At 37.5% G+C, this 15,761-nt stretch overlaps 2 protein-coding genes across 4 annotated transcripts in view; both read left to right on the plus strand.

Annotated features, from left to right (window-relative positions):
* Positions 1-15,761, plus strand: part of cpsf2 (cleavage and polyadenylation specific factor 2) — a 495,879-nt gene that overhangs the window by 57,047 nt on the left and 423,071 nt on the right. The gene's annotated exons all lie outside the window — the stretch shown is intronic.
* Positions 6,847-15,761, plus strand: part of slc24a4b (solute carrier family 24 member 4b) — an 87,507-nt gene continuing 78,592 nt past the window's right edge. For both annotated transcript variants that reach the window (XR_015518944.1, XM_087298826.1), the window contains exon 1: positions 6,847-8,269. Coding sequence is in view for 1 of the 2 variants with exons in the window: in XM_087298826.1 (XP_087154952.1) it covers positions 7,984-8,269 (286 nt within the window). In the remaining variant the exon portion in view is untranslated. The remainder of the gene's footprint in view (positions 8,270-15,761) is intronic.

Below are 15,761 nucleotides of genomic sequence, written 5' to 3' on the forward strand. Positions count from 1 at the left end.
CGGCAATTTGCCGGAATGCTGCGCTGTGTGAATGCAGATGGAAGATTGCCGTAATAAGCGCATGCACGTCTAGAACGTGCTGACGTGAAACGTCTGCTTAAGCCAATCACAACAGTCAGACGCATTTACGTCCGCGCGGTTTGTGAGAATAAAAGCCTTTGAATATTTTTCCAGACACATTTAGCTGCTAGAAGTTAGTCAGATCACGTTTATATGTTCTTCTTAATGCCAACTGTGTAAATAATCATCGATGAGATACTTATGATAAGCCGTTGTTTGTTTACGTTCGTGTGCCTGTGAAACAGCCTGTGAGCGCCTGCACACGCACATATTATGAACATCTCGACATGCGAAAGTGATCCTGCGAAAGTTGTTCACAATATTGATCATCCACAGAGTTTGTGATTTAGTCAAATGTTTACAAATACAAGCGCAGCCGTTTAAAGCTCATTTGTGGTGAATGATGTCAGAATTTACCGGTATTTTGGAATGGATGTGTGAATGCTCTTTTCCGGAAAAATTCCGTAACGTCCTCGCCTGTGTGAACAGCGCTTTTTTCAATATACCGGTAAAGTCGTTCCGGAAATTTTCCGGATATTTACCGGTATCACTGTGTGAAAGGGGCTACTGTGTCGAAACGTCAGTTTTACGTCAGCCATCCCTACTGTTTGTTTTTCTTCTGACTTTGTTTTGACTTCTGAGATGATATTGAGAATTGTGAGTACTGTTTGTTTTAGTGTTTGCTTTGTTTATGATACTTTGTTCCACTGGCTTGTTTGATCTTTGTTGCCTGCTGACATTGATTTTGGATTGTCCTTCAGATATGGTTGCCTGTTTTTGTAAATAGTTTGGAAACAGTGTATATATTGGAATAGTAAGGAGTTTGGCGCCATTTTCTTTGTAAAACCTTTTGAAACCCTTCAGCCCCCATCCCCCACCTCCCCCTCCACCATCTGCAGGATTATATGAACCAAATGTTGGCAGGTATGTGTATTGCAGACATCAAAATCAGAGTAAAACATCTAAGCCTACTAGATAGCTACATCAAATTTGATTTGTAAATGTCCGTAAAGGAACTTTTTTAATATGATCACAGTTCCAACTAAAAATATTTAGCAATTTTACTATATTTTTAATCAAATAAATGCAGCCTTGTTAAGCAGACGAGACTTTTGAATGATACTGAAAGTGATCGTAAATATCTAGGAGAATAAACTAAGCTGGTGTTACCGGGGACGTTTATGACCTGCCTTTCTAGTATTTGCAACATAGGCTCATTGTGAAAACGTACCCCATCAACATTTCTGGAAGCGCGAATTTTGTAGCCAGAAATACGTATGACTGCATTTCATCTTTAAAACAAATGCTACAGGGCAGTATGATGCCATCGATGGCTTCTGTTTCTTTTCATGCTTCCAGCTGACCACTTACCTCTGTGTGGACCGCTTTTCTGCTATTACCAGTTTGCCCAGTAGCTCACCGTGTAAGTCGGCGGACATGAGATGTAGTCAATCAGTGGTTTTGAAAACACTGTTGATTGGGTTTAGGGAAGGAAGAGGGTGGGGGGACCGGTTGATCAGTTAGTCAGTCAGTCAGTCAGTCGACAGCGGCCTCTGGTGGATTTACATAGGAACAGCAGGCGCGAATGGCGTTCGCAAGAGAAATTTGATATCTGAAAAAGCGTACACAGTGGCCTTTGATGGATTAGCGAAAACAAAACTACAAAAACACGTAGCTCCTGGTACGTATTTGGTGCTCTCCAGAAATGTAAACAGGGGTACGTATGCATGAAGATCCTGGTTTGAGTATACTACAATGACGGTGAGATTTCTCTAGAGGTCACGTCTCTCATACCTCTGCGTCTGAATATACTTTATAATTGTGTTTCATTGAAAAGTTTCCATAATCACGAACTTGAGCTGCGTTTAATTGAACACGGTGAGCAATTATAGTTTAACAATGAATCAGGCTAATTAAGGCAAACGCCGGTATTATTAAAGCGGGTTAATAGGAGTGGATCCTGTCCAGTGCACAGGACTGTGACAGTAAAGGACAGCAGACCTGCACAAGGACAACCAGTGTATGTGTGTGTGTGTGTGTGTGTGTACTAGTTTTGGTGGTTTACAGGGACATTTTTTTGTCTAATTACATACAGTGTAAGTCAAAATTATTAGCCCTGCAGTGAATTTATATTTCAAATATTTGACAAATGATGTTTAGCAGAGCAAATAATTGATTTTCAAGGGTGGCTTGATGGCTCAGGGGTTACCACTGATGCCACACAGCAAGAAGGTCGCTGGTTCGAGTCCCGGCTGTGCCAGTGTGCATTTCTGTGCGGAGTTTGCATGTTCTCCCCATGTTGGTGTGGGTTTCCTCTGGGTGCTCTGGTTTCCCCCAAAGTCCAAACACCTGTGCTATAGGTGAATTGAACCAACTAAATTGGCCTTAGTGTATGTGCGTGAATTCCAGAGTGTATGGGTGTTTCCCAGTACTGGGTTGCAGCTGGAAGGGCATCCGCTGCTTAAAACATGCTGGGATAGTTGGCGGTTCATTCCGCTGTGGCAACTTTTGAATTAAAGACTAAGGTGAAGGAAAATTAATGAACAAATGAGGCAAGTGTGAAAGCACCCTAAAATACCTTTAGGGAGAGTCCCTGCATACCACCAATACCAACATGTGTGTAAGTGTGTGTTTGTCCTTCACAGCTGCATTAGGAAATCATTATTGAAAGGTTTTTGTTTTTTTAAATGATTGATTTGATATTCAAATATTCATCTTTCTTGTTTTAAATAGAGTGTTTTGTTTGTATATGCACATCTAAAATAAATCTACCGCACGAACAGAGAAGGCTGTTTTATTCTAGGCTCATAAACACCACACAGAAGAGTTATGAGCTGTATGAAGCATGACGTGTTGATCTCATGTGTCTAGACGGTGCATCATGCATGTCTGAAACCTTCAAGGTCATTATGTTGGTACTATCAAAGTATGTTAAAAAAACATGACACACACGCACAAATACCTGACCTTGTTCACACCCTTAATATGATTCAACCGAAGATTTTATTTTTTACACACACACACACATCCATTCATTTTATTTTTGGCTTATTCCTTTTATTCATCAAGGGTCACCACAGCGGAATTAACCTCCAACTTATCCAGCATATGTTTTACGCAATGGATGCCCTTCCACCTGCAACCCATTATTGGGAAACACCCATACACTCTCATATGCACACGATTTAGCTTACCCAATTCACCTATAGCGCATGTGTTTGGACTTGTTGAGGAAACCGGAGCAGCCGGAGGAAACGCACGTCAACATGAGGTGAACATGCAAACTCCACACAGAAATGCCAACTGGTACAGCCAAGGCTTGAATCAGCGACCATCTTGCTAAGAGGCACAATAACACTACAATTAATGAGCAGTTTCTATTTGAATTGTTGGTAAAAATATGAAGTGTAGGTGGCTTAGTGGGTAGCACTGTTGCTTCAATGCAAGAAGGTTGCTGGTTCCAGTCCTGGCTGGGTCAGTTGGCATTTCTGTGTTGAGTTTGCATGTTCTCCCTGTGTTGGCGGGTGTTTCCTCCGGGTGTTCCCCACAGTCCAAACATGTGCTATAAGAGAATTGATGAACTAAATTGGCTGTAGTGTACGAGTATGTGTTAATTAGTGTGTATGGGTGTTTCCCAGTACTGGATTGCAGCTGAAAGGGCATCCGCTACGTAAAACATATGCTGGAATAGTTGGAAGTTTATTCCACTGTGGTGACCTGTAAAATAGAGACTAAGCCGAAGGAAAATGAATATGAAGTGTAGTGAAAAAGTGTAATTTGCTAAGTTTTTAGGATCATTAATACAGTCTTCAGTGCCAGCTGATTCTTCAGAAAAAAATTAAATCTAATTTAATTTATGATGATTTAACTATGGTTTTAAAAAGGTCATAGAAATTGTTTATAAGTAATGTAATGTGTATTATTTATTTTTTTAAAGATTTATTTTTGGCCTTTATTAGGTAGGACAGTAGTTAGACAGGAAGCGAAGATAGAGAGAGGGTTAGGGTAGGGAAATGTCCTCAAGCCGGTATTTGAACTCGTGCCCTGACGTGCTATTGCACCATATGTCTGCATTTATATTTGTATAGCGCATTTATTGTGTTTGGCCATACACCCAAAGTGCAACACATTCAAATTACAAACATGTAATTTGTTAAATCATTTGCAGAATAAAATTATTTTATTTAGTTTTTAACAATGTGTTTGTGTGTGTGTATATATATATATATATATATATATATATATATATATATATATATATATATATATATATATATATATTAGTGGTGGGCCATTAACGTGAGACTCTTATCGGGCGATACAAAAAAATATTGCCGTTAATCTATTCCCAAAGTTGGTTTGGGAGCTGGGTCTATTCTATGCAAGCTGTGACGACTTTCACCTTGATATTTTAGCACAGATGTACAGTTGAAGTCAGAATTATTAGCCCCCCTGACTTATTAGACTGCTTGTTTATTTTTTCCCCAATTTAATAGAGAGCAGACAAGGTATTGTATAACGATGGTTTGTTCTGTAGACTATAGAGAGAAAAAAAATAGCTTAAAGGGGCTAATAATTTTGTCCCTAAAATGGTGTTTAAAAAGTTAAAACTGATTTTATTCTTGCTGAAATAAAACAAATAAGACTTTCTCCAGAAGAAAAAATATTATCAGACACACTGTGAAAATTCCCTTGCTCTGTTAAACATCATTTGGAAAATAGTTAAAAAAAAGAAGAAAAAAATTTTGAAGAGGGCTAATATTACTGACTTTAACTGTTTACCTGGCCGGTGAGCCATTTGACAAAAAAGTGCCCTTCTGAATCAATTCAGCAGGATGCCCTTCTGGATCTTTCACTCACTTTGAAGACACTACTGACTACACTTACATGGACATCTGTAGTGTAGTTATTTGCCTTAATAGACAATAATATAATTAAGATGTTTACGTGAAGTGCTTTCATGGAAGAGTTTTCTGTAATTTTGGCTGACTTTAACTGCAGTTCGGCAGTTTCACATTCACTCATGAACATTTCATTCATGCCCCCGTGACAAACTGGGGTATAAGATGCAAATAAGGAGTAAGGACTGGTGAGAGTGTTATGGAATTCAATAACGCACGCCAAATGGAAAGAACAAAACTTCTGCATTTCGCAATGTGTGTGCGGTCCTTTACTGACAGCCGCGTGTGTGGATCCTGTTGGAAAATATGATAAGTCCTACATGATGATAATAGTTTGATCGGGGTGTTTACTTCAGTAGTGCCACTAATATCTGCATAGTCCACATGTCTTCATTCCATCTCTGTTAGTTCAGTTCTGACTTTAGTCGAATTAAGGTGATCAAAAATCGCTTTTTGGAGCTTATGTAGGCCGACAGTTCAACATTCATGTTTAACGGAATAAACAGTCAGTAAACACAAGTACATCTTATTAAACATCATTTATTTTCATCACCAATTATCACAGTAGAACAGTTTCTCAAGCAGTTTGTGATGCATTTTGGAAATAGGAGATGAGCCCCTGGTCTAATGAGCCACCTGGCTTGAGAAACCCGTTCTCAAACTACTTTTAGTCAATATTTGGATAGCACACATATTCTGAATGCCTTCGACAGAATTTAAATGAGCCATTTTAATCTAGATTAATTCCAAGAGTACAATGAAATTAATCTAAATTTTAAAAATTAATTTATGCCCACCTTATATATATATGAGCAATATCACACTCGTAGCATTGCGATATGGCTGTATATCGACACTGGTGGGAGGCGTGCATTGGCACGAGGCCGCAGGCCCCACCAGTGCCGATATACAGCCATATCGCAATGCTACGAGTGTGATATTGCGTTTATACAACAGTTTGACGGCATAAATATAAAAACAAAATCAAACACAGAGAGCTTCAAAAACCCTTTTGTATGTGGAACTACTTTCTTCCACATTGGATTCAAATCATAAGACAGTTAAACAGCTGAGGAAGCATCTTTTAAACTTTGAATCTGTAGTGTCTGCTTTTTGCTGGCTGTATGTGTGTGGAGTAATACACAAAGGGTAAAGAGGCTGTGGGAGTTCTGATATTGCAGAATATCGCATGGCTATCAGCCAATCAGATTTGAGAACCAGACAGAACTGTTGTATAAATATATATATATATATATATATATATATATATATATATATATATATATATATATATATATATATATATATATATATATATATATATATATATATATATATATATAAATAAATATATATATATATATATATATATATATATATATATATATATATATATATATATATATATATATAAATATATATATATATATAAATAAATATATATATATATATATATATATATATATATATATATATAAATATATAAATATATATATATATATATATATATATATATATATATATATATATATATATAAATATATATATATATATATATATATATATATATATAAATATAGATATATATATATATATATATATATATATATATATATATATATATGTATATGTGTGTGTGTGTGTGTGTGTGTTTGTAAATATGTGTGTGTGTGTGTGTGTTTGTGTATATATATGTATGTATATATATATACACACATATAAATATAAATGGATATGGATATATATGCATACAAATATATATGTATATATATGCATATGTATATATATGCATATATATATATATATATATATATATATATATATATTTACAGGTGAAGTCTAAGAATTATCTGCCCCCTTTTGATTTTTTTCCTTTTTTAAATATTTGCCAAATGATGTTTAACATAGCAAGGAAATTTTCACAGTATGTCTGATAATATTTTTTCTTCTGGAGAAAGTCTTATTTGTTTTATTTCGGCAAGAATGAAAAGCCATTTTTGGGACTAAATTGTTAGCCTCTTTAAGCTAATTATTTTTCGATAGTCTACAGAACAAACCACTGTTATACAATAATTTGCCTAATTGCCCTAACCTGCCTAGTCAACCTAATTAGCCTAGTTAAGCCTTTAAATGTCACTTTAGAAGTGTCTTGAAAAATATCAAGTAAAATATTATACTGTCATCATGTCAAAGATAAAATAAATCAGTTATTAGAAATAGGGTTTTAAAACTATTATGCTTAGAAATGTGCTTCGTTCATCATTCATTTTTTTGTCAGCTTAGTCCCTTTATTAATCCGGGGTCGCCACAGCGGAATGAACCGCCAACTTATCCAGAAAGTTTTTATGCAACGGATGCCCTTCCACCCGCAACCCATCTCTGGAAAACATCCACACACACATTCACACACACACTCATACACCACGGACAATTTAGCCTATACCCAATTCACCTGTGCCGCATGCTCCGGTTGAATGCATGTTTTAAATTATAATAATAGCTGTGATGTATAGTGATTATAGTATAGTATAGTGATTTTAATTGTATAAAATCATGTATGTGTGTATAAAACATAAAATAGTATATTATTATTGCTTGTAATGTGACTATAAAGTGTCTGTTTTATTTTATTCTGCTCTGTATCAATATAAGATATGCATATACCATACTTTCACTCAAGAAGTGCAATGCTTTATAATGTAGTTTACACCAGCACTGATGTAAATAAATACATAGACACTCTCTCTCTCTCTCCCCTCCTCTCTCTCTCTCCCTCTCTCTCGTCGCTTCAGCCGCGGATCAACACCGTAAACGCACCGGATCGCGGACCGTCACGTGTCTCCGGTGGACACCAGAGCAGCGCAAAGTTCCCGTCCTTAATTCCTGATGGGTAGAGCAGCAACGCTTTTCAACGGGCAGACCGGCTGAAGGGCATCACCGGAGAGCGCTGATCTTCACGGCACGCGGACGATGCGCCAGTGCGGGGATTTAACGCTGTTGCAATGCGGCGGGGAGGAATCTGATGAGAGCAGGGATCTGGGACAGTGAATCCTCTGCCGCTGTGTCTGTTTTCGGGATCCAGACCTCTGAGCACTGCGCGATTCTTATTAGACGATCATTCAAGCCCGCGACGATGACCAGCGGCGCGCATCAGGAGCAGCATCAGGACCACAGCGTCTCCAAGAAATCCATCATCGCCAGGATGTTCCGAGTGCGCAAGCGGCGGGAGATGCTGCTGGCGCAGGTGTGTTTGGTCTGCAGTGTCCTGCTCGTGGCGTGGGGCATGTCCACCATCCTGACCGGGACAGGTGAGTCCGAGCACCGAACACCAGACCAGCAGTCGCAGGGTGGGCTTTTGGAGGGATTAATGGAGGGAGGGGATTTGACTTTGCAGGTGACAGAGACAGATGTGTATAGCTCTAGGGATCAGTGATTTGCCCTTATCGGTCTAGTGAGATTCAGAAAACATCAGTCTTAACTAACATTTGTGTTGTTGTTGTTGAAGTGATGGGATTTAAACTGACTACAAATTATTAAATGCATTTATTTATTTATTTATTTGTTTATTTATTTATTTAAATGCATTAAAGGGATAGTTCACACAGAAATGAAGATTGTGATATTATAAACTGGACCTTCAAATCATTTTATTTAATTATTTATTTAATTATTATTATATTTATTTACTATTTAAGATATTAAGATATTAAGATATTCCATATTTCTGAATAAATATGTGTGCAGGAGTTACATGTTGATGCAAAAATGATGAAAAACACAAAATTGACAACAGACATGATGTGTGATCGGAGATTTGGCCTTATCAGTCTAGATTCTCTATTAAAATTGTTAGGTTAAAATACCCCAACATATAACCTAACTATAGGTTATTATAGCACCTTCCCATCTATGGGTGATTTTTTAACCCAACTTATTTGGGTTATATAATTTAGCCCAATGCATTGTGTTATTTTGATTAAATGTTTTTTTTTTTATTCTGGTATTACTATCGCTACTATCAGGACTACTAATAATTGTTTTCAATTATGGCCGTGTAAATAAATTCATTCATTTTCGTTTTTGTCCCTTTATAAATCTGGGGTCATCGCAGCGGAATGAACCGCCAACTTATCCAGCATATGTTTTACACAGCGAATGCCCTTCCAGCTGCAACCCATCTCTGGAAAACATCCATACACACTCATTCACACACATACACTACGGACAATTTAGCTTACCCAATTCACCTGCACCGCATGTCTTTGGACTGTGCATTCTTAAAAACCTTGAGTTATTTATTTAACCCAATGGTTGAGTTAAACATATGTGGGTTATTTTTTAACCTTTATTTGGTTTATTTATTAATAACCAAACAGTTGAGTTAAAATTTTGGTGTTTTGTTGGGTTATTTTTTTAACTTTTATTGGATTACTTATTTAATAACTCAACCAGTTGGGTTAAAAATGTAAATTTCAACTATTTTCTTTATTTAAAGCATTATGATTTTTCATATTTCTGCATAAATATGTGTGCAGGAGTTACATGTTGATGCAAAAATGATGATAAACACAAAATTGACAACAGACATGATGTGTGATCGGAGATTTGGCCTTATCAGTCTAGATTCTCTATTAAAATTGTTAGGTTAAAATATCCCAACATATAACCTAACTATAGGTTATTATAGCACCTTCCCATCTACGGGTGATTTTTTAACCCAACTTATTTGGGTTATATAATTTAGCCCAATGCATTGTGTAATTTTGATTAAATGTTTTTTTTATTCTGGTATTACTATCGCTACTATCAGGACTACTAATAATTGTTTTCAATTATGGCCGTGTAAATAAATTCATTCATTTTCGTTTTTGTCCCTTTATAAATCTGGGGTCACCGCAGCGGAATGAACCGCCAACTTATCCAGCTTATGTTTTACACAGCGAATGCCCTTCCAGCTGCAACCCATCTCTGGAAAACATCCATACACACTCATTCACACACATACACTACGGACAATTTAGCTTACCCAATTCACCTGCACCGCATGTCTTTGGACTGTGCATTCTTAAAAACCTTGAGTTATTTATTTAACCCAATGGTTGAGTTAAACATATGTGGGTTATTTTGTTAACCTTTATTTGGGTATTTATTAATAACCAAACAGTTGAGTTAAAATGTTGGTGTTTTGTTGGGTTATTTTTTTTAACTTTTATTGGATTACTTATTTAATAACTCAACCAGTTGGGTTAAAAATGTAAATTTCAACTATTTTCTTTATTTAAAGCATTATGATTTTTCATATTTCTGCATAAATATGTGTGCAGGAGTTACATGTTGATGCAAAAATGATGAAAAACACAAAATTGACAACAGACATGATGTGTGATCGGAGATTTGGCCTTATCAGTCTAGATTCAGATAAATATTAATATTCCCACAGAAATGAAAAGTGCTATAACTTACTCACCCTTAGGATTATTTAAATTAATGTATTATAATTATTATGATAATGATGATAATGATGATGATGATTATTATTGTTGTTATTATTACAATTCTTTTTCTTCTTCTTATTATTATTATTGTTATTATTATTATTTTTATTATTATTATTATAATGTTGTTGTTGTTGTTGCTGTTGTTATTAATATTATTATTGTTTATATTCTTCTTCTTTTTCTTATCATTATTCTTATTAATATTTTTCAAATTTAAAAGCATTAAGATATGCGTAGCGTCTGCATTCTTGCACACATACTTCATGTACTTGATTTGATATTATTTTTTAAAGCTTGCTATGAATTTGTGCAGAAATGATCCTTTAATTTTTTCAATAATGTATTATTATTATTAGTATTATTATTATTATTATTAGTAGTAGTAGTAGTAGTAGTAGTAGTATTGTAAATGTAAAGCATGAAGACATTTCTAGCATCTGCTTTCTTGCACACACAGTACTTTAAGTACTTGATTTGATTTTGTTTTTTAAAATGTGATATGAATTCATACAGAAATGACAAAAAATCTGTGATGGGAGATTTGGATTTATTATTCTAGTTAGATTCCAATAACCATTAGTCCTTTTTTTAAGTAAAGAGTTTTAAACTGGGCTGATCGCCTGACATTTGTTAAAATGATGTTGTTTTTTAATTGATTTAAATGCATTAAAGGGATAGTTCACGCAGGAATGAACAGTGAGCTATAATCTACCCACCCTTCAATTTGTTTTCATTAATGTATTACTATTATTATTTTACATTTAAAAGCTTGAAGACATTTCTAGCGTCTGCTTTCTCGCACACATATTTAAAGGGCCATGAAACCCCCTTGTTTCAGCAGGGTGTTTTCACATCTCTACTTTGGAAAAATTCAGAAAAGTGGGCACATCCAGCTCTGTTTAGGGGGGAGTGTCGGAGGAGCAAAAGAGGGATGATATGGGAGTGTCGATTTGGGCACGTGCTGATTTTCAGAGTTAAAACACACACACACACACACACACACACACACACACACACACACACACACACACACACACACACACACACACACACACACACACACACACACACACACACACACACACACAGTGGAGAAAGTGTAGTTACATCAGTAATCAAATTATTTGACAAATTATTAAATGGTGGACTTTTAATGCAGTTTGGCTCTTTCATTCAGGAATTTCATTCATGACCCTTGTGAAAAAACAAGATATTTGATTCGAGGAACTGCTCTAAGCATGTATTTTTCATGCAATGTTTGATACCGCACGGCGAATGAGAGAAAAAAAAATCTCTGCCTTTCCCGGAAACTTAGATGCACTCGGCAGGTAGCGTCAGAAAGCCGCTTGTGTTATTCCTGTCAAAATGCGGTGAAAACCCTACACGACGGTAATAGTTTGGTTGTGGTGCTAACATGTGTACACATGATACCATATGAACTAACTTTGCCATTTGAATAAACAAAGAGCACTGGTCGCTCACTTACCAAATCTGTAGAGACAGGACAATCCACACCAACTGGAGCCGCGTCTTTATTAAGAGGAGACGAGCAGCAAATCCGGATCTCACCATTTGCAGATGAGTAAAGCTCTCGGGTAAATAATGTTCCTTAGACACGTATTGTTGTCGCGCTTCGCGTGCACTGATGCACATGTGAGTCCAGCTGCGCTCTCATAGAGAGAAAATGAAAACAAAACCTTCACTGCAGCAAATTAAAAAGCAACACTTCACGCTTGTTTTGCCAACACAACGTGACGTCTCTCTGCCGTCTAAACACTGTAACATTAATGAATATTAATGAAGTTGCACAATAGAGTGCGCTGATTGATTTGAACCAAGCCTTACTCATGCATTAATGCAACACACTCGAAGACGTAATAAGGCACTTCCAGGTACAGACGTCCAGTCTACATGTAGGAATACACACTAAGATCTCATGACCATGACGCAGCTTCAAAAATTAGTTTCAAACTGGAAGTGCGAATTTGCTCGAAATAACGCAAAAACAGCCAATTTACACTTTTTTAGTGAAATATAAGAGAATATATATAGCAGTGTGGGACACATATAAAACTGTCAACGGCTCAGAAAATGTGATTTGATATTATTTTTAAAAACTTGATATGACTTTATGCAGAAATGACAAAAACGTGATCGGAGATTTGGCTTTTCGTTCTAGTGAGATTCAGATAAACATTAGTCCTTTTTTTTAAGTGAAGAGATTTAAACTGGGCTGATCGCCTGACATTTGTTAAAATTACATTGTTGTTGTTTTTTATTAATTTAAATGCATTAAAGGGATAGTTCACACAGAAATGGAAAGTGTGCTATAATTTTCACACCCTTCAAATATTAAATTGATTCTTATGTTGTTCTTCTTCTTATTATTATACATTCATTCATTCATTTTCCTTCGGCTTAGTCCCTTTATTTATCAGGGGTCGCCTCAGTGGAATGAACCGCCAACTTAAGGCTGATTTATACTTCTGCGTCAAACGCCGGCGTATGCTACGGCGTTGACTCATAGCCCTTCGCCGTGGTCGTCGCTGACATGCACTTCTGAAAAATTGTAACTACACGTCGCAACGACGCGTAGCGCAAGCTCTTTGATTGGTCGGCTTAGCAGCGCTGACGAGTCTGGGCGTGACCGAGAGCCGCGCGAATGGCACGAGCTGGACGCGAGCCCAATGGAGCGATTGTTTACAAGTGTGGAGTCCTGTGAAGGAGCTCCTGATGGAAAGTTTTGTTTTGTGTTTACCTCATAGTTGTTGCACATCTGCCAGTTCCTGCCTCAAAATGAATGAGTTTGAGCCACTTGTACATCCAGGAAGTGTTCAGGAAAAGCAAAACAGCAGCGAAGAAACTCAACACAGAGGAACATTTACACCTCACTGCCAACTAGCGTTTCGAAAGTGTTAATGCAGACCAACAGAGACAGAGCGCATAAGTATAAATGCACAGCTACGCGCGTTGCATGCGCCGTGGGTTACGCCGGTCACTTGACGCAGAAGTATAAACCAGGCTTTATCCAGCATATGTTTTACACAGCGGATGTCATTCCAGCTCAACCCAGTACTGGGAAACACCCATACACTTTCATATTTACACACATACACAACGGCAAATTTAGCTTATTCAATTCATCCATAGCGCATGTGTTTAGACTATGGTGGAAACTGGAGCACCCGGAGGAAGCCCATGCCAACACGGGGAGAACATGCAAACTTTTTATTACACTTGTGAAGGACGTTTTGCATAAATTCTGAAATATTTAAGATCTAGTGGTTTATATAGATATTCATGCGCCACGCAGACAGATACAGGTGCACTTTAACTAAGGCGGTTTAAAACTATACTGCATCAAAACTGCATTTATAATACGCGTAGGATGCCATAAAGCACAACCTGTGTGTTTGTGTGAGTGTGTGTGTGTGTTCATATGTTAGAGGTGCAGTATGTAGGATTGAAAATACTGCAAAGGGTTATTTTCATTCACCCGGACCCACCGTTGACAAAACGATTGCCAGATTTATGACATTACGCAAATCTCTAATCAGCCAATCACATGGCAGCAACTCAATGCATTTAGGCAGGTAGACATGCTCAAGACGATCTGCTGCAGTTCAAACTGAGCATCAGAATGGGAAAGAAAGGTGATTTAAGTGACTTTGAACGTGGCATGGTTGTTGGTGCCAGACAGGGGAGTATTTCAGAAACTGCTGATCTACTGGGATTTTCACGCACAACCATCTCTAGGGTTTACAGAGAATGATCTGAAAAAGAGGAAATATCCAGTGAGCGGCAGTTCTGTGGGCGCTAATGTCTTGTTGATGTCAGAGGTCAGAGGAGAATGGCCAGACTGGTTCCAGCTCATAGAAAGGTGACAGTAACTCAAATAAGCACTCGATACAACCGAGGTCTGCAGAAGAGCATCTCTGAACACATCCAACCTTGAGGCAGATGGGCTACAGCAGCAGAAGACCACACCGGGTGCCGCTCCTGTCAGCTAAGAACAGGAAACTGAGGCTACAATTCACACAGGCTGACCAAAACTGGACAATAGAAGATTGGAGAAACGTTGCCTGGTCTGATGAGTCTCCATTTCTGCTGCAACATTCAGATGGTTGGGTCAGAATTTGGCGTCAGCAACATGAAAGCATGAATCCATCCTGCCTTGTATTGATGATTCAGGCTGGTGGTGGTGGTGTAATGGTGTGGGGGATATTTTCTTGGCACACTTTGGGCTCATTAGTACCAATTGAGCATTGTGTCAACGCCAAAGCCAACATGAGAATTGTTGCTGACCATGTCCATCCCTTTACAACATATTCACGCATGTCATAAAGTGTGAATCATCTCAGACTGGTTTCTTGAACATGACAATGAATTCACTGTAGCCAAATGGCCTCCACAGTCACCAGATCTCAATCCAATAGAGCACCTTTGGGATGTGGTGGAACGGGAGATTGGCATCATGGATGTGCAGCCAACAAATCTGCAGTAAGTCTGCGATGCTATCATGTCAATATGGAGCAAAATCTCTGAGGAATATTTTCATCTTGTTGAATCTATGCCATGAAGGATTAAAGCAGTTCTGAAGGCAAAAGGGGGTCCAACCCGGTGTAGTAAGTGTACCTAATAAAGTGGCAGATGATTGTATATAATGGGATTTTTGTGCTTTAGAAGAGTCCAAAAATGTACATACAGCAGCTTTAAATATGTCAGTTGGCTGCATTATCAGGGGTCACAACCAGGGAATGAGCCGCGGTCAGATTCGAATGCTGTGTTTTCTGGTGAGTTGTCTTCTATGGTCAGGCATGTGTGTCTGATTCCTCAGGGACAAATGAAAGTCACATTCCTCTGGTGTCAGAGAATATTGTGCTCAGATCAGGGTATATGGACTGAACATTGTGCTTGTCATCATATATTGTGTGCTGGACTGGTTGTACTTGCGCTATTGGTTCAGGGACACACAAGTGTTCAGATTTCATGCAAGATTTATTCATCTCAGTCTTTTATAGCAGCGCTGTTTAAAAATGCATTAAAAATTGTCCAAATGTGCGTGCAAAACTCTCTGCCACAATGCGAGGGAGGTTACTAAGGTGTTCTGGGTTGTTGAGCGGTGTTTTCTGTTCATTAGCTCAAGCTGACTCTCAAATCACTCATGTCACTCCTTCAGTGCAACAATGTGGAATATTTTGTCATCGACTGAGTGAAAAGTCTGATCTTTTAGTATAACCTTGTTATTTGTACACAATATGTTGTATCTTGTTTATGTACTTTGATCTGTCCATCCAGTTAC

Source organism: Danio rerio, chromosome 20 (assembly GCF_052040795.2).
Source record: "Danio rerio strain M-AB ecotype USA chromosome 20, GRCz13ab, whole genome shotgun sequence".
NCBI classification, from domain to species: Eukaryota; Metazoa; Chordata; class Actinopteri; order Cypriniformes; family Danionidae; genus Danio; species Danio rerio.